This window comes from Microplitis mediator, chromosome 11 (assembly GCF_029852145.1).
Source record: "Microplitis mediator isolate UGA2020A chromosome 11, iyMicMedi2.1, whole genome shotgun sequence".
Classification (NCBI taxonomy): Eukaryota; Metazoa; Arthropoda; class Insecta; order Hymenoptera; family Braconidae; genus Microplitis; species Microplitis mediator.
In genome coordinates this window covers 1,631,196-1,649,679 of record NC_079979.1, presented here as the reverse complement: position 1 = coordinate 1,649,679, position 18,484 = coordinate 1,631,196, and the positions used below count along the sequence as shown (strand labels likewise).

Here is an 18,484-nt window from a genome sequence, read left to right as displayed (position 1 = left end):
GTAGGGCTCGTTCAGAGATATTCCAAAAATAAAGTTTTTTCGAAAATGTTTTTTTTGGATAACTTTTAATGTGCTCGATGGATTGATTCCAAAATGGACTGGGCTTTAGAGATTTATAAGTCGCGTTGAATGCCACCTAAACCGTCTCAATCGGTTCATTCGTTTGAGAGATATCGTTGGAGAAGAAATGGTAAAAAACGTTTTTTTTCGAAAACAACAGCATACAAACGTATTTTCGAGCTCGAAAATGTATTCACAATAATGTTTTCGAGGTTCTTGAGCTCGAAAACAGCGGGAAGTTTTGGGGCTGGCCCGCAGGGTCAACTGGCAGACCGATTTTTTTTTAGTCAAGATACATATTCTTGAAAAAAATTAAATGCTTTACAAAAAAGGTTTTTTAACATTTTTCGCTAATTTACTTCTTCGAAAGCTATTTAGGTTATTAAAGTCGTTTTGACTCAACTTCAACCTTGAATAATTTTATCCCCATTTGAACCTCAAAAGTCTCATTGGTCGTATTGTCTCCCCTCTCTTTTCTATTTAAAATTTTTCAAAGTCCAAACTATAACTTTTCATTCGTTTAAGATTTTGACGTCTTACATATAATTTAAAATCTATAAATTATTCGCATTTAGACCTCATAGTTCTCATTGAGGATTTTTAATACTAAAGTAGTTACTTTCTAGGCAGCAAATAAAACATCGAAGGAATTGAGGCTTTTGAGGACTAAACTAGGATTTGTTTTTCGACTCGGGTCCCTAGCGGTTTCACCGCGACGGTGAAAACACGGTCGAATCACGGTGTTTTTACCGTGAAAACACGTCTTCCGTGTTCTGACAGTGAAGCGGCGGAGATTCGACGGTGAATTTACGGTGGTTTCTGTGCACTCACGCTACTATGTACCGACCGGGGCCACACTGTGTTTTTACGGTGGTTTAAGGGTGTTTCGAAAGCGAGTTCACATTGTTCTGACAGTGAATTTCCAGTGTTTTCATAGTGGTTTCACAGTGGTTGGCAGTAATTTCCACGGTGAGCTCACGGTGGTCCCACGATGGCCTCACAGTATTTTCGCGTGGATTTTTCAGCGTTTTCTCTGTGGTAGTTCGGTATTTCCTCGTTGTTTTCACGATGATTTCATGGTTTCTTCACCATTGATATATTTTTTTCTTATAGTTTCCAAATCTCTGTCAATCATATTTTCTTATTTTCTCAGTATTTTTGATAATTATCTTTTGTAAAGTGTATTGTTAAATTATTAAAATGAACAAAGCTTATCATTTTAAGTTACCTTATCAATATGAGTACACAGAAAAAAGGAATTTCTTGGCGCCAAAAAGTTGCACTCACTCCAAGAAAATTTTGACTTGCCCTAAAGAAATTTAAGCATAATGAATTGAAAACAAAAATTTTTTTGTGGCGAGAAAGAATTTTCTGAATTCAAAAAAAAATTTTTTTAGGCGAAAACAAAATGTTATTGCGTCAAAAAATTTTTCTAGTCCCAAAGTGAATTTTTTTTTTATTCAATAATGCAAAATTTTATATAATTGAGTTCTAGCAAATTCTATTTAATAGCGATTTCTGAGTAAATATGCCGCGCAGGTTTGTGAATCATTATATTTTGTAATATACTTTCTATACGACTAAATAATGTAACATTATTCGAAAAAAATGATTTTACAATGATTCATAAATCTTATAAAGTCTATAAAATTTTTCAATTTACCGCATTCATAAATGTTGTAAAGTACGCAAACTTTTTTAAAATTTTTGAAAATAAGCTAATGAGATCATTAGTGAGATAGTTAAAGACATTTCGATGTTTGAATAATGAATTTAGTTATAAAAAACTTAGATTTCAAATTTAAAATATTGTATGGTTAAGTTTGAAAAATTTTAACTTCTCATTTACATAATTTACCAAAAAAAGTATTTATTGCCCCGCTACTAGTGGGTATACCGCTATTGGTCTCATTACGCTATAAACAATTATATAATTGAATGTAATACAAATCAGAAAATCAATCATTTATTAGATATCTTTAATTTTCTAAAGTTCATTTGTGCTTATATAAATACAATCAATCCATACACTCAAGTGTGTGATTTGGCACAGTGGGTAGCAGATCAGACTTTGAATGCGAAGGCGCTGGGATCGATTCTCCGAGCCAGCGGTAATTTTTTTTTTTTTTTTTTCGCTATAAAATTTATGGACACACCATGGAACGATGCACTCACTGTGGAAATACGGTGAATTCACGGTTAAAAAACTGTCAAGCCATCGGAAAGCCATTGTAAACTCACCGTGGATATCGCTGAAAACCACTGTGGAGCAACCGTAGTTTTACGGTGGTTTCACCGTAAAACCACCGTGAGATTACTGTGACCTTACGATCGAAATACCGTGGAAGCACACTTTAAGTGCAATGGAAACGCGGTCGGAATACAGTGGCGTGACTGCACAAAAAATACCGTGATTTCACTGCATTACAACCACGTTTTCACAGTCGTTCCACGGTGTTTTAACGGTGTTTTTACTGTAAGATCACCGTGGCGCTAAAACCGCCAGGGGTATGGATTCCCAACGGAAACTACGTAAGAACCTACACAGGAGTCAATGTTGATTTCTTATGGAAACAATATGAGAATCTATCCCAAAACACCCAGAATCTACACGGTAATCTAGGCTGGGTTTCCAGATTTATTTTTTCATAGTATTGCTTAAAACAATAATACTATCGTGGCTACTTTGTTGATTTTTTAAGAAGACAGTCTAAGCTACTGGAGACAAAAAAATCATCTAAGCACAGAATTATCTATAAAAATTTTATTTCTATCATTATATATTAGATACAAAAAATGATTTCTTTCAAAAGAATTTTCCGGATTCTACTTTACGTTCTTCTGATCTCATTGTTTATTTATACGATAGTCGACGCAATCATACAGTATAAGAAATTTACTTCCCAGCAAAGTTTGATTGATGAAATAAATGAGCATTTATTGATACGTACAAACGTACGGACGTTTATTGTCCGCGGTGGTGACAATAATCAAACTGTCGACACTATCAGAAACGCTAACAATCGCAATGTCACGTTAGATGATTCATTAATCGTCAGCATAAAAAAATCAATGCAAAATAAAAGCCGTCATGAAGGAACAATATTGAATGCATCATACAATTTATCAATACCTCGTAAATATATTTTCAAATACAAGAAACAAATTGACGAAATATTTGACCTGATGCGAGACAATCGTATGGAATTGGAAAAATTGTGCGTCGACGGGATCCACCGCCTTGAAGGCTACATTACCTATGGCTATGGCTTGAACAGCTTGATCCAAGTCGCGGGAATAATAAAGGGCTTCTATAAACTATTTGATAATATTGTACCCTCGGTTTCTCCTTACGAACTAAGAGAGACGGAAAAGAAATACTGGTTCCGATTCATTGTTTATTTGACCCGATTGCTAGCGATGTACGAGTTCATTGGTAACGACAAGACGATCAAGGACACGATTTGCGTCTGGTTGATAAACAAAATCATTCCTGCGATTGATAAAACCATGGGCTGGAAAATCGAGCCTCAGGAAATGGTTTATATAGCGATACCCCGGTTGCTGAATAGTTTTTACTCTTCAAAAGATCGTAGGGAATTTTTGAGTGACGTCAAAAGCGATCAATTTAAGAAGTTGGGTCATATTATAGAGGATCAGAAGATTGATGGGATAAAAGATGATGACCTGATGATATTTGAAGGATTTTATAAAAATTTATATCATACATTTTATAATTATGCATCGACAGTTTAATATTATCGTGATTTTAAGATTTTATAAAGAATTGATTGAAACATTATGATTTTTTTTTAATAACCGTCGTAAACATGATGACGCATGTAGGAAACAGTGCCTAGACAATCAGTTTATCCAGGATAGACATTTCTTGGAAGTGAGTCTAATTCGTCTCCGATCAGATAACTAGTTCTTGAACAATGCAACTCCCATGCGCGCGTAAGCCTTAAGCACAGTCACCAGGAATCCTAAATCTTCGATGGTCCAACATATCGGCTCAGTTCGGTTGAGGTTGGACAGCATTTTACATGGTACATTCCCTGAACTGGTTATTGGGCTGATTCCCGCTCGTGGTAGGATCTAACCCAAGAAGAACTCCAGTTGCTCTCAGTCAAATCAACTATACGTATTTAAAACCACTGACCTTCTGCACTTAGTTTGAAACTAAGCTTTATTAATGATCAGCTTGCTTAATCTCCAGTCCCCAATTGGATGACCAAGCTTATTATCAGCTAACATGCTTCATTAGCATCACAGCCACCATAAATCCAGAGTCCAACACACTAGCTCAGCTGGTCCATGGTTTGGCAGCTCACGTCGCATGGTACCATATTCACTGGACTGGTCATTGAGCTGGTTCTAGTGCGTGGTAGGACGAAGCGACTTTCTGAATAAACTCTTACAAGATCTCCAAGTTCTATAGGTCAAACCTCCTGTACATATCTGAAAACCACTGATCCATGCTACTCATCATAGTGCAATCAATTTCTTCTGCAGTCAATTTGTATCTAATCCTTACTGCTGATTATCAGCTTGCGTGGGTCAAAACACTAACTCAGCTGGTCCATGGCTTGGCAGCTCAAGTCGTATGGTGCGACATTCTCTGGACTCGTTCCGGTGCGTGGTAGAAATCAGCTACTTTCTGAATAAACTCTCAGAATATCTCTCAGTACTATAGATCAAATCAACTGTACACATCTAAAATCCACTGATCCACGCTACTCATCGTAGTTCAACCAATCTCTTCTGCAGTCAATTTGTATCTAAATTCTACTGCTGATTATCAGCTTGCATGTTCCAACACACTCGTGCGGCTGTTCCACCGCTTAGTGGCTCATGTCCTATGTTACAATGTTCTGTGGTCATCGAACCAGTTCAAGCACTTCACTGGATCCAGCTTCTTCTCAAATAAACTCCATGGGATCCAGCTGCTGTAAGTCTATCACTGACCAGCACCCAATATTTTCTGCACTAAAGTAGTAACCAGCTCAGTCGATCTTCCGTCTATCACTAGGTAACCCAATAACGTCTACAAGTATAAGTTCTCATGTGATCTGCGTTGCTTATGGCTAATTAGTCATTTCGACTAATCAACAAATTTTTTAAATTATTTATCTTTATCTATTAGTCAGTAAGCAATCACTCTAATCAGGATCTTGAATTATTATGGATACAAATGAATCGGTCATTTATAAATACAAGCTCACACTCATCATCATGATCATCCTAATTATGGCAATGTCATTTTTAATACTCTATTATTTACTATCGCAAAAACTATCGCCCCACTTTCTTGATATCGGGAATAGTTTAACTGGTATAACTCAACACGGTACAAATTTTAAAAAGATTTTCGCTTCAATGGAAAAAATAAATCAACAGATAGAAAAACATTGCGATGATATTACTGATACTTTAGAAAAATTCGAGCATTCTCGTCATATTAATTAACAATTTTTTAATTCATTATTCTGCTTATTTATTAGTTACAGAAATTTATTAATTCGTAATCAAAAATGGGGGAAAGTGATTCATTTATAAACAGGCACAAATGGTATTTTATGATTGGATTTTTGATGATAATAACATTATTGATATTGGTGATATTTAATTTAGTGACAGCAAAATTGTCAACTCACTTTGTCGTTATCGGTACAGGATTAAATGATATCGTTGAACTGGGCGAGAAGATGGAACGTTATTTGAATTCTCTCGAGAGTAAATTTTCAGGAATAGAAAAACACTTGGGTAAAGTTTCGAAAGTATGCAACGATTTTATGTCCGATCACCGTTCAGATGATAATCATGGTGATTGATTCATCGGAAATTTGGATACTGATATTATTTATGACTATTATGAATTCTATAAATAATTGACAATTTAATATTACAATATTAATTTTTAATTTATGAGGCCTTCAGTTGAAAGAGAAAGGGGAAAATTCCAGAGAGAATTTGATTTTTCTTGTAATCGACGATGGCAGGTACGGGTGGATGCAGGCAGATGATAGTGTCTATGTTTTCCATGGAAATTGATGTTGAAGTGTACAATTCCTATACGAATCCATGTAGGGAACGATGGGTATCTGGAAACATATGGGAAATCCACATAGAAATCTGGGTTTCTATATTAGTAATTTTTATATACGACGCGGATAAGTGGACAGAAATAGGTGGGATAGAATAACCCGGGAAAAAAAGATTTTATATGATCATATATAAACATATATGTTCATATACAATTTATATATAATCATATACGAAATATATCAAAATTATATATGATTACATAAAAGCTTATATGATCTTATAAAGTTCTTATACGAATTAATATACTCTCGTGAGGACTTTATAAAAATTGATATGACTTTATAGAAAGTTATATATAACTTTATAAAAGTACTAGATAAAGTTTTATATGCTTATATATAATTATATAAAAGTTCATATGATCTTATAAAAATCTTATAAGAATTTATATAGTTTTATAAAGATTTTTTAAAAATAGATGTGATTTTATATAAACCCGAGAAAAAGTTCTTATAGAATCATATATAAGCATATGGGTTTATATATGATTATATGACAGCTTACATAATCTTATAAAATTCTTATAAGGATTTATATGATCTTATAAGAATTTTATAACAATTGATGTGATTTTATATAAAGTTATATATAACTTTATAAAAACACCAGATAAAGTTTCATATGCTTATATATAGTCATATATGATCATATAAAAGCTCATACGATCTTATAAAATTCTTATAAGAATTTACATAATTTTATAAGGATTTTATATGATTTTGTATAAACTTATATATTAGTTTATAACATTACCAGATAAAATGTTATAAATTATATGCAGTCATATATGGTTATATAAAAACTCATATAATCTTATAAAATTCTTACAATAATTCGCATAATCTTATAAAATTTTTATAAAATTCGTTGTAACTTCATATAAAGTTATATATGATCATATGAAATTTTATATGACCTTATAAAATTCTTCTAAGAGTTCAGATAGTTAATAAAAATTTATGTGATTTTATATGAAGTTATAAATAAATTTGTATGATTACAAAAGAGTTTAATACGGTTATACAAAATCATATATGATTGTATAAAAGTTTATATAGTTTTATGATTCTTATATATAAATTTCTATGGTCTCATAAGCAGGTTATCTCAAAGAAACTTATAATTTTATTTAAAACATAAATGTGATAAAATTTGATCATATTTGGTGCATTATTGATCATTTGATTTAAGTAATGCTATAGATTGTTATATACTTATAAGGGTAAAGCAGACTAGAGCAGCAGACGGCAATCAAGCGATCATCAAAGTTGAGCTGCATTGAGGTAGAACATTAGTTGGATGGGTGACCATTTGGCAAAATAGCAGTTAACCGATAGGTGTTTGTTTTTTTTTTTTTTTGTTCATGCATGATTATATATAATTATATATCATCAGATCCTGCCAATTTTGAGATCTAATCATATATATGTTATTGTATGTATATATAATTAGGTAAAATCATTTTTTACTGGGTATATATAACTTTATATGATTATATAAGATTTTATATGATTATATAAGATTTTATAAAGTCATATAAGTTTTTATAGGACCAATTTCATTATAAAACTTTATATGATTTTATATGAGTCACTTTTATATGATTTATATATGATCATATAAGAACTTTTTTTCCCGGGAAGGGATAAGCGTGCGGCACGATAACACACGGTAGGCTATTCTGAACACAGGTTTTTTTCTGTATCTTTAGTCACTACGCTTTATATAGTCTGGGGTATCTGAATTTCTACGTCTATCGTCCATTGATATGCGTATATGAGTAATCCGTACGAAAACGCCATGAGGAAATCCACATAGGAGTCTAGCTGGATTCCCATATGGGTTCGTTAGATATGGATTTCTGATGAGAACCTACAAGTTCTCATAAACTTTTCTATAAGATCTTACACAGGGCCCTCACAAGAATTAGCGGGCTGAATAGTAAACAATAAGGTCCTAGATTGAATTCCAGATTTAACCAAAAAAAAATGAACAGTATAATAATCAATTATTCAATTTCAATTCATTTAATATCGTACATCAATGTATCGGGGTTTCTCCTATATTCTCTCATTTCTGTACCCACTAGACATCTCGTAGTGCCATTAATAATACTACTTGAAGTTCCAATGAACGCTTCTTTACCATCTCGTTCTACGACATACTGTTCGTTAGCTGTTGTTACCTTAATAGTATATTTGTCATTCATTGGGCCGAATTGAAAGCTCATGTTGCCTGCACTATCGAGTTCAACTTTGTAAGTATCATTTGTAAGCATCATATTCCATCGAAAGCTTGTATCCTCGTTTCTGCTGGGAACTTTTACAAACTTTTCTAATACTGGAGGATCAACCGCATTATTTTCAAAGGTATGAACATCATCTTTCCAGCAAAATTTCAAAGTTTTCCCGCATGTATTATTGATAATGTAATAAGCTTGCATACCGTGTTCTGTAACTACACCAGCTTCTTTAACGATCACATCTCCACCATAAACCTCTTTGAAATTGTACGAATTCTTCCAAAACAACAAGCCGTCGAGACGTCCCACATACGAGTTGATTTCTTGACAGTGATAAGATTTAGGATTTTTATTTCCACTAACGGTCAGCTTATTTAAAGGCGTGTCACCATCAAAGGTAAGTAATCCTGGTTCATTTATCATTGTTTTATCATCTAATGTGGCATATTTATCCCCCTGGTGATAAATTCTGCGTAATTGAACCGAACCTGCAGCTAATTCAGCTTTGGGAGTACTATCCGTTAAATAGGCTGCGATTCCGGGTCTCTGAACCCGAACGTATGTTATAAACTTATCGCATTTGAATATTCCCAGACCAATAAAAGGCATCAAAGATATTTCAGATTTCTTCGTCTCGAACTTCCAATATTTTTTCGCAGTCCTGTTATAATTATCACCAAGAAGACCTAAGGGAAACGAAGAAATACTCGGATGCGTTAATTTAGGAAGTACCACTGACGCTATCTCCTTGATGTTGCTTTTGAAATCAAAAGCCGTGTAAACGGTATAGCAAACATCTTGTACGTCCATCAACGGACGATAGTTTACGGCACCGTTGATAAGTAGAGATCCGTCTGCGTAGAATCCATCCTTGATGTCATCTCCATTAATAAGTGATAAATTTAAGAAATTTTTAAGCTTGGTAAATTCATCAGATGTGATGTCGCTCTCGAATGTCGGTAAATCGTGGACGTAGTTAACACATAGACGAGGTACCGTGGTAAATAATAAATATGCACCATTCATGGTTTTATCTAGCGTTGTACCAACTTTTGGTATCAGACCAATTACTTGTTGGTAACACTCTGTTTTAATATGCTCTTTGTTACCAATATAAACATACATTGCGAATAAACGCGTCATTCGAACAGAAAATTCCCACCAATTTGTTTTTCTATATGCTTCATCATTTTTTTCTTTCAAATTTTTTATTAATTTTTGTATAAGATACTCAGCTATCTCAATGGCCTTAGTTTGGTTTGGATTAACCAAATAGTACTCGAGTAATTTAATAGTATCCAAACATAATGACTTCATTTTAGTTATATCAGTTTCCCACTTGAGATATTCGGACTCAACATTATTGACTGAGGATGAATATTTCTGAACAATCTTTTGTGGACCGGTAAATAGAGTTTCTCCAGGCGCTTTGAATGCCGCACGAATTTTTTCTATCTGTCGTTCATCTGGTTTATTTTGTCCATTTAAATTATTTTGTTCATTAAGTGTATTTTGTTCATTTAAATTATTTTGATCATTTGATTCAATTTCTTCATTTTCTACTGTGCTACTGGTGAAATTGAAGCCATTGTATACGTAGACAATCAATATTATTACTACTATAAAAAGAATTATACTTGACAGTGACATTTTAACTAAATTGTTTGTCCTCTATAATATAATCATTATTTAACTAAAAAAATTTATCTATTATTTTTATTGAAAAATGTTCCTAATGAAAAACTTAAAATATAAGCTTGGAATAATTCGATGTCTTATAGAAGCCCTAGAGCTCGTTGAGTATTCGAGGATACGAAGCTGATTGGAGATCGATTTTTTCTAATGACTTCTTGTAGAACCGTTTCTTCGCTCATTTTGGGTGCGAACTCTACACGAGGCGTCTTTCCTAGTCATAAAGGGTGAGTATGATCCTTTGAGTGTAGGACCAATCCAACAGCCACTAAGAGTCCAGTCCCATGGAAATCCAAGCATTTGGTTGCACTCATGCTGGATTGGTAAGTTCTCTCATAGCGCCAATTCCATGTATTCGTCGACGTACCACTAGGCCATGAGGGAACCCGGTCTCTACTTTGTCTTCCTTAGAAAACGACCGGAAAACAATTTCTGATAATTGTTACCAGCAATCTGTAATTGAAGACATCACATAAATTTACCGATCATAGTATCACAGATTGTTCACTCTTATCGATAGTAAATAAAAAAAAAATTCAATATTCTCAAATTGTTTCATTAATAATCAATTTCTAATTAAGGTTTCTCATAAAATTATCTGCCTGTCGTTTGAAGCCATACGTCGATTACGCTTACGAAATATTTTACATAGAACCTTTTACAACATCCTTATCATCCTCATCTTTAACAACGTAGGTTCCAGACAGGGGAGAGGCCTCAATCTTGTATTCCTTTGTTTGAAATTTAAAGGTCATTACACCACGCACATATCTAACTTTGTAGTCAATATCATCACTTTGAAGAACTCGCCAGCTAAATTCAGTAGTCAAACTTGCAGGCACGTTGTGAAAATTTTCACTTAGCTCGCTATCGTTGATTTTGACTTTCCACTCAGTTTGTTCGTCTTTGCAAATGAATTTCAACGGTTTGCCCGTTTTGTTGTTAATGATATAGTAAGCTTGCAATCCTTGATCGGTAACAATTGCAGCTTCAGTAACTTCGCAACCTCCCGTGTAGACATCATCAAAATCGTAAATATTTAACCAGAATAGCAATTTTTTACTGATGTCCTCACTGTCTGCATTTAACTGGCCGATGTACGATTTTAATGTTTCCCTTTTAGTCATGAAAGATTTTGGTTTTTTACCGTCTGGTACATTAAATACTTCTAAGAAGTTAACTTCATTATCTGCAAAAGTTAATAGACCCGGTTGGATTTTTAAATTTTTCCATGTGTATTCAACTATCTTATCGGTGCGAGTTGCATAATTATTTCGATACAGTTTACGCAACTGAACCCAGCCAAGTCCTAGATGATTAGGATTTTTTTCAATCTCGTCACCATTGAATTTCTTAGCTTGGAAAGCTGCGATGCCAGGCCTCTGAACCCGCACATAAAATAGGAAATGTGGAGATTTGAAAATACCAAAACCCATGAACGGCATCACGAAGACTCCAGTTTCACTAATTGTCATATTTGGATAGCGTTTGTAATTTACAACTTTGCCAGATCGACCGACTAATCCTAACGGTAAGTAAGGAATCTTTGGATGCAACAGTTTCGGAAATATTGACTCCGCGCCCTCTTTGATTTTCGATGGGAAGCCGAAGATTCGATACAATCGATCATAAAATTCCCCGTATTTACGTGCTTCAGCATATGAAGCGACATTTTCACTGTAAATCCACGAGCCATCAGGATAACGACCTTCTTTTACTTCATTTGTTTTTACTATCGGAAACTCTAGATAAGCTTCAAGTTTTTTAAATTGAGGATCACTCTGATCTTTGATGAATTGATCAGGTTCAAATAGATAGTTGGAACACAGACGTGCTACCGCCATGTAAAATAAGTTTTCACCTTCGCGAGTCGATTGAAAAGACACACCAATATAGGGAGTAATTCTTATCAATTGATCATGACATTTCCTTTTGAGGTTAGAATCGTCGCCGAGGTATTCATACGTTACAAACAACCGAGTCACGTAAATCGAAAATGGGTACCAATTTTTGCCCCACGGAATTGCGGTCAAAGGACCAGGTATTAACTGTAATCGACTAATTATACTGTTTATAATTGATTCTACTATTGATCGACACAGGGATAGAGCATCTCTCGTTACATTCAACTCCAGTAATTCGATGGCAAATAGTGTGAGCTTATTAAATTCTTCTTCCTTGGTGGTCCACTCGGGAAATGCATCATTCGCAAAGTTCGCGATAGCTCTTTTTCTATCAATATTATCCTGGTGAGCCTTACTTATATAAGATGGACCTACTTGCATTGCACTTCGAATTTTACGAACGGTCTCCGGGTCTGGTAATGATCTACGCATCAACATTGCTACAGCAGTCACCCCAGCGATGATCAGTATAACTGCTACGACTATACCGATTATTTTAACTTTTTTTCCAATCACTTTCATTGTTTATTACTTTACTATAATAAGCAAGATATGTTGATAAATTTATTTTGAAGATAATTACGTTAACAGAAAGCAGGTAAATTTGTTTTTTATTTTACTTTACTATAATAAGCGATTACTTTTAGAAATTTTTTTTTCATAAAATTTATGTTGCTAGAACAAGCGCGATTTGTTATAAACTTTACTTTACTATAATAAGCGATTATTTTTAGAAAATTTTTTTTCACAAAATTTATGTTGCTAGAACAAGCGCGATTCGTTATAAATTTTACTTTACTATAATAAGCGATTACTTTTAGAAAATTTTTTTTCACAAAATTTATGTTGCTAGAACAAGCGCGATTTGTCATAAACTTTACTTTACTATAATAAGCGATTATTTTTTTGAAATTGTTTTCCAAAATAATTACAGCTATGACTTATAATTTATTTTGTACCGTTTCTATAATGAGCGAGACATTTTTCTTTTTATCAATTTTTCGAATTCGTATAACTCGTATTTGTTAAGAACTGACGTCAGCGACAAAGTCAAGGTACGAAATTATAAAGTAATTTTCAAAATCTCGATTGAATAATTGATATTTACTTATTCATGGTGATATCGTAATAACTTGTACTCTTGGTGGCAGAACGAGGTCTACACTACTCAGTAAAATGGCTGTAACCTAGAAGAAAACTGATGACCGTTAACGAAGTTACCAACCATCGGAAGATCACTAGCAGACTGACCAATGATATTAACCAATACAACGTAGCTGCTTTGCGTCTTCCGGGGGTTCTCGCTTTACTCATATCGAGTACATACGCCCTGCGAGTATCCTTACCCCCCCCCCCCCCCCCTTAAGTGGCACATCTAGTCTAAAACATCATCAAGCGACCAAAAATCGACATAATCAGGAGGTGTATTTGAAGACTAAACCCCATTAGCATGTTAGATCCAACTACAGCTCGGGGGTCAGGCCGATCCAATGCATCAGTTCCCTGTACTAGTCAGTGGACCCCATTGAGGAAAAATTGTAAGACGTGACCTCATCTTATTCCCAACAAACTGGCTTATAATTTTTCAAATTATTGTCTTATTTATTAGAAGATAAAAATGACCTTACTAAAATTTCCCCAGTCAAAGCATATCGTTCGAAAGTATAAGCTCTTATTAATACTTTACCTCCTGATTATTGCTATAGCGACCTTGGCAGTACTTATCAATGACGCCATCACTAAATACCTGCAAGTTTCCAAAATAAGAGCAGCAATGTTGTCTGAAGCATCATTCGGGACTCACCTGTCGCTCGACCAACATGAATTAAATGCTGCCAGCTCTTACGTCTTCATGACCAACGCTATGGACTACGAATCGATACCACATAAGTTATTTGCTAAATGTTGGACAACAGAAACAAATTTCGGTGATTTGTGCGAGTTTGGTATTAAATTAATCGTGCTCTACAAACGTTGGCCGAAATATTCATCAAGATACTTACAAATCGTTGAAGATATAATACGACGCATTTTGGAAAAGTTCAAAACAATCATCCTTCCGAAACAAAAATTTCCATGGGGTGAAAATTGGTTTGCATTCAGCGTTAGAATGACTAAATTACTAATAATGTACATTTATTTGGGACCTGATGATAATATTAAATTTGATTCTTATAAACTAATTATGCGCATGAATACGGACCTCGACGTATCAAATGGCCAAATTCATGGAGGAATCAATGTTGTGTATTTGAGCATCCCGAGATTATGTGGCACTTACTACTATGATAAAAAGCTATTTTACTTAGAAACTGACAAAAATTATGATAAATTTCAGAAACTAATTCGTGTACTTAACATAAAGTATAATGAAGGATCAAATATAAAAAATGGAGCCTACGCAGACGGTTCTTACATTGAACACCGTAACGTTGCAACCTTTTCTTACTTTGTAACAATGTATGGTTTCTATGAGGAAGTTTATAAATCATTTGGATTTCCTTCAAATATCCAACAAGTGGCACGTAATATGCTTGATAAATTGTTACATCCTGACATGCCCTGGCTCCAGTTAGGACTATTTGGCCGAAACGGTTCTAGATACAACACTAGAAAATGGTGGAACATAACCGGAACAAAAGGTGGTTTTAATACCATTGCACTGATGCCCTTTATCGGACTGGGTGTATTCAAGGCCGATGACTTTATGATCTCTGTAAGGGTTCAGAGACGAGGAATCGCAGCCTATGAAACAGATCCACAAGCCAAAGGTCAGTTTGCCCTTGGATGGGTCCAGTTGCGTCGAATTTATATTGCAGGTAAAGACTATGAACGCACACTGACCTGGGATACCTTGAAGACCGAACCAGGTTTGCTGATTCCTGATATACCTGGTGGTGGTTATAAGGAATTACTTGCTGCCAAACACAGCACGACAAAGTCATTTTGTTGTAAGAACGTTAATTCGTTCATCGGCAGGTTAATGGACCACAATCTCATGTTTTGGAAGAATACCTACGACTTCCATGATGTTTACGGAGGAACCAGTTGTTTGGTAAGTGAAGCTGCCGTTGTCACGACTCATGGACTAGAAGCTTATTATAAAATTCATAACAACTGTGGTAAAAATTTGAAGTTCATTTGGAAAGATACCATCAACGAATTGGCGATCAATGACGTAGCTGGTAGCAATAAAAATGGAGACTTTGTTATCAGATCAGGAGAGACAAAATATTTCACTTGGCGTATGCTCGTCCGAGATGGTATTAATAGTCATGTCATGCTTGATAGCGAGGACACTTTAACATTCAAATGCGATAGCAAAAATTACACTGTTAAGTCGATCATAGATAATGAAAAGTTCGTGGTAACACGTGACCGCCAGCCAATACTTGTCGGCACTTCTAACAGCGATCCAAATGATTCGACTTCTTACGGTGAATGTGGTGATATAAAATATTACGCCAGAGATCCCAATACTATGATGTACGATTTGAACTCGGTGAAAACAAATATGATTGATAAATAATTATAGGATATTATATCATTTATAGCTTATCGAATTATTAAATGATAATTTATTTATAAAAAAAACAATGAATGTCAAGTATTAGACCTAATAACGAAATATTATCGAGAACTGAGACTAAGAGTCGAAATGTTGTTGATGATTGACGTCAGATATTTGATTAAAAATTTTAATGTTTTTACTAATTGATTTTTTAAAAATATTAATAGTATATTACATACCAAAGGAGGAAAGTGAAACATTCTGACCCCCGGGTATAATTGCCTACCTGAGCTGAAGGTAAAGCTTCTAAACACTAGAGTGATCCAAAAAATAACAAATTTTTTTTTTCTCTGAAACAGGTTCCAAAGTTTCATTTAGATAAAAAAAGACGCCTATGAAAATGAGAGCTCTTAATATTAACATTAAGAGGTTCCTCATCGCACTTTTCTATTTTCCATAAGAATAACATGGAAAAAATTTTTTTTACGTCTTCTGATTTTTATAAGTAGCTAACGATGCGTCATAGGAATAATTGGCAGGCATATTTTTGTAGGGAATCGAATGCTCTACAAAAAAAGATTCTTATCATTTTTTGATAAATCTATTTGTTCAAAAGTTATTTGAGGTTGAAGTCGAATTCATATTAAATTTTGAGGTTTTCTTACTTTTCCGGCGAAACTATCAGACCTATTACAAAATATCATCGGACCTTTTTTGTAGACAATTTTATTCCCTAGAAGTTATTTTGAGTACAGTTTTTCCGAATTCCGCATTGTTTTCTAGTTATTTTTATTTTAATGTCAAGCTCTTAAAATCGATCAGAAGACTTTCCTTTATATTTTTTTTTTTTCGATTGAAAATAAAAAAAATTCTAAATTTGGCTTCTTTTTTATGACTTTGCGCTGAAATTTTTAACTTCCCGCTAAGAAAATCGACGTTTTTCGAAAAATTGGGAAGTTATTGTTTTCACCCCGATTTGCGAAAATCGAAATTTCATCAGATGTCGACGTTCTAAGGTCCTAGGAAGCTATTCTGACTATTTTTAGAATGATGTCCGAGTGCCTGTATGTATGTATGTGTGTGACCGGTCTATAACTTTTTAACTAATGAACCGATTTGGATGGTTAAGGCGGCAATCGAAAGAGCTTGTTGGCCATCAACTTTTCTGAAAATTTCAGATCATTTGATCAAGTAGACTCGAAAATATTGGCGAATTACGGAACAAAAAAAATTTTTTTTTTAGTTTTTTATTGATTTCTTAGAAACAACTCGAACGATTGACTTTAAAATCTAATCAGCTCTAGAACTCACTAAAACGCGTCGATTGCCGCCTTAGCCATCTCAATCGGATAATTCGTTCGACAGTTATCGCGGGCAAAAGAAACGGTAAAAAACGGTTTTTTGCGAATATCTTCGAAACGACTCAACTAAACAATTTCAAAATTTTGTCAGCTCTAGAACTCAATAAAATACGCCGATTGCCGCCTCAACCATCAAAATCGGTCAATTCGTTCCTGAGATATCGTGGGAGAAAGAAATGCTAATATCGGTTTTTTTCGAAAACAATGGCACACAAAAGTATTTTCGAGCTCGAAAAGCTCGAAAATGTATCCACAACAATAATTCGAGCTCGAGGAGCTCGAAAACAGCGAGAAGTTTTGGGGATGGCCCGCAGGGTCAACCGATAGACAGATTTTTTTGCTCTGCAATCCGACCGTTTGGGTCTCGCATCTTTTATTGCAACCTGGGAAAATAACCCGGCATTTTCAAATATTTTTTATATATTTACGTTTAAGAAATTTGTGAATTTTATTTAAGTAATATTTAAGTAAAATGACATTTTGTAAGTTATGACATTCAACCTCTCAGCGCTCCTTTAGCCTCTTGGGTCCGTCTCAACTGAGCCACCTACGTACGACTTTCTACAGCCCCTTTTTCCCTTTCCTTTCCTTATTTACCAATCACTCGTGTTAATTTTCCTTTCACCAAAATTGTAAACCCTCTCTAGTTTTTCGCATCCTTTAAAATTTGTATAACCAAATCATTTTCTAAGTCTGTAAGTAAGTTACCATCAATGCACTGTATCGTCAACACGTCTATCACTAGTACAAAATAAACTCAACAATAAAACTTAACTGAGCCGAGTCTTAATTTATTCAACTGCCCTTATATATATTTAAATATTAAGTGCATATATTGCACGACAAAATAGTTGTGAATCTGTTCAATTATATATAATTTTATGTATATACCTAAGTCGTTAATCGACTATATTTTTCGTCTAAGAGTGCCATCTGGGCGGGGGCAGAGATTATACCCCGTAACCCGTGTATTCCCGAAAGGGTAAGGTAACGGCCTCTCGTGAAACGGAGGTGGACTTTGGTCCCGTTACATTAATTAATTATAATTTCTATCTTCGACGATATATTCCGAACCAATTAGCCAATTGAAATGGCTGAGGTGGCAATGGACTCGTTTATCGATTGTAAAATCTTATTTATTGATTTTTTTTCTATTTTCCTGGACCAGGAGCGACCTCCTTATATTCAATGCAATTTCCTTGAAACCAGTATCCCCAATTACATGCATAGTTATCGCAGCATGAGTATCCTTTCATTGGATGACACTGTAGCAAAAAAAATTGAATAAATTTATAGAACTTTCAATTTACTGTATTTCTTTCATTTTTTTATATTTTTGTCACTATAATATTTAGAAAAAAAAAAAAAAAAGAAAAGCCTTTAATTCTACTCTCGAAATAAAAACCATCAAGAAAGTGAATTCTCTTATCTTACATATCTTCGCGAAATTTAATTTGTGATCCATAACTTTCTTTATTTCCATTTTATGGACTCGTGATACTGGAGCTTTTTGATAGGGAAAAAAATTTACTTAAGAAAAAGTTCTTACTCGCTAATTTATAAATTAGAAATCGTAGTGTCTAAATACAAAAAAAAAGCCTGTGCT

The 18,484-nt window shown here is 34.2% G+C and overlaps 4 protein-coding genes across 4 annotated transcripts; 2 read left to right on the top strand and 2 right to left on the bottom strand.

Annotated features, from left to right (window-relative positions):
- Positions 1-2,837: 2,837 nt before the first annotated feature.
- LOC130677609 (uncharacterized) lies at positions 2,838-5,984 on the top strand. Its single transcript, XM_057484453.1, has one exon. It carries the CDS (start codon positions 2,857-2,859, stop codon positions 3,814-3,816), a length of 960 nt encoding a protein of 319 aa, XP_057340436.1. The 5' UTR covers positions 2,838-2,856; the 3' UTR covers positions 3,817-5,984.
- Positions 5,985-8,155: 2,171 nt separating this feature from the next.
- On the bottom strand, positions 8,156-10,100 carry LOC130677544 (uncharacterized). The gene has a single exon (XM_057484338.1). It carries the CDS (start codon positions 10,058-10,060, stop codon positions 8,192-8,194), a length of 1,869 nt encoding a protein of 622 aa, XP_057340321.1. The 5' UTR covers positions 10,061-10,100; the 3' UTR covers positions 8,156-8,191.
- A 526-nt stretch (positions 10,101-10,626) lies between these two features.
- On the bottom strand, positions 10,627-12,864 carry LOC130677545 (uncharacterized). Its single transcript, XM_057484339.1, has one exon. The coding sequence runs from the start codon at positions 12,526-12,528 to the stop codon at positions 10,747-10,749; it is 1,782 nt and encodes a 593-aa protein (XP_057340322.1). The 5' UTR covers positions 12,529-12,864; the 3' UTR covers positions 10,627-10,746.
- A 741-nt stretch (positions 12,865-13,605) lies between these two features.
- LOC130677543 (uncharacterized) lies at positions 13,606-15,735 on the top strand. The gene has a single exon (XM_057484337.1). It carries the CDS (start codon positions 13,625-13,627, stop codon positions 15,533-15,535), a length of 1,911 nt encoding a protein of 636 aa, XP_057340320.1. The 5' UTR covers positions 13,606-13,624; the 3' UTR covers positions 15,536-15,735.
- Positions 15,736-18,484: the final 2,749 nt, after the last annotated feature.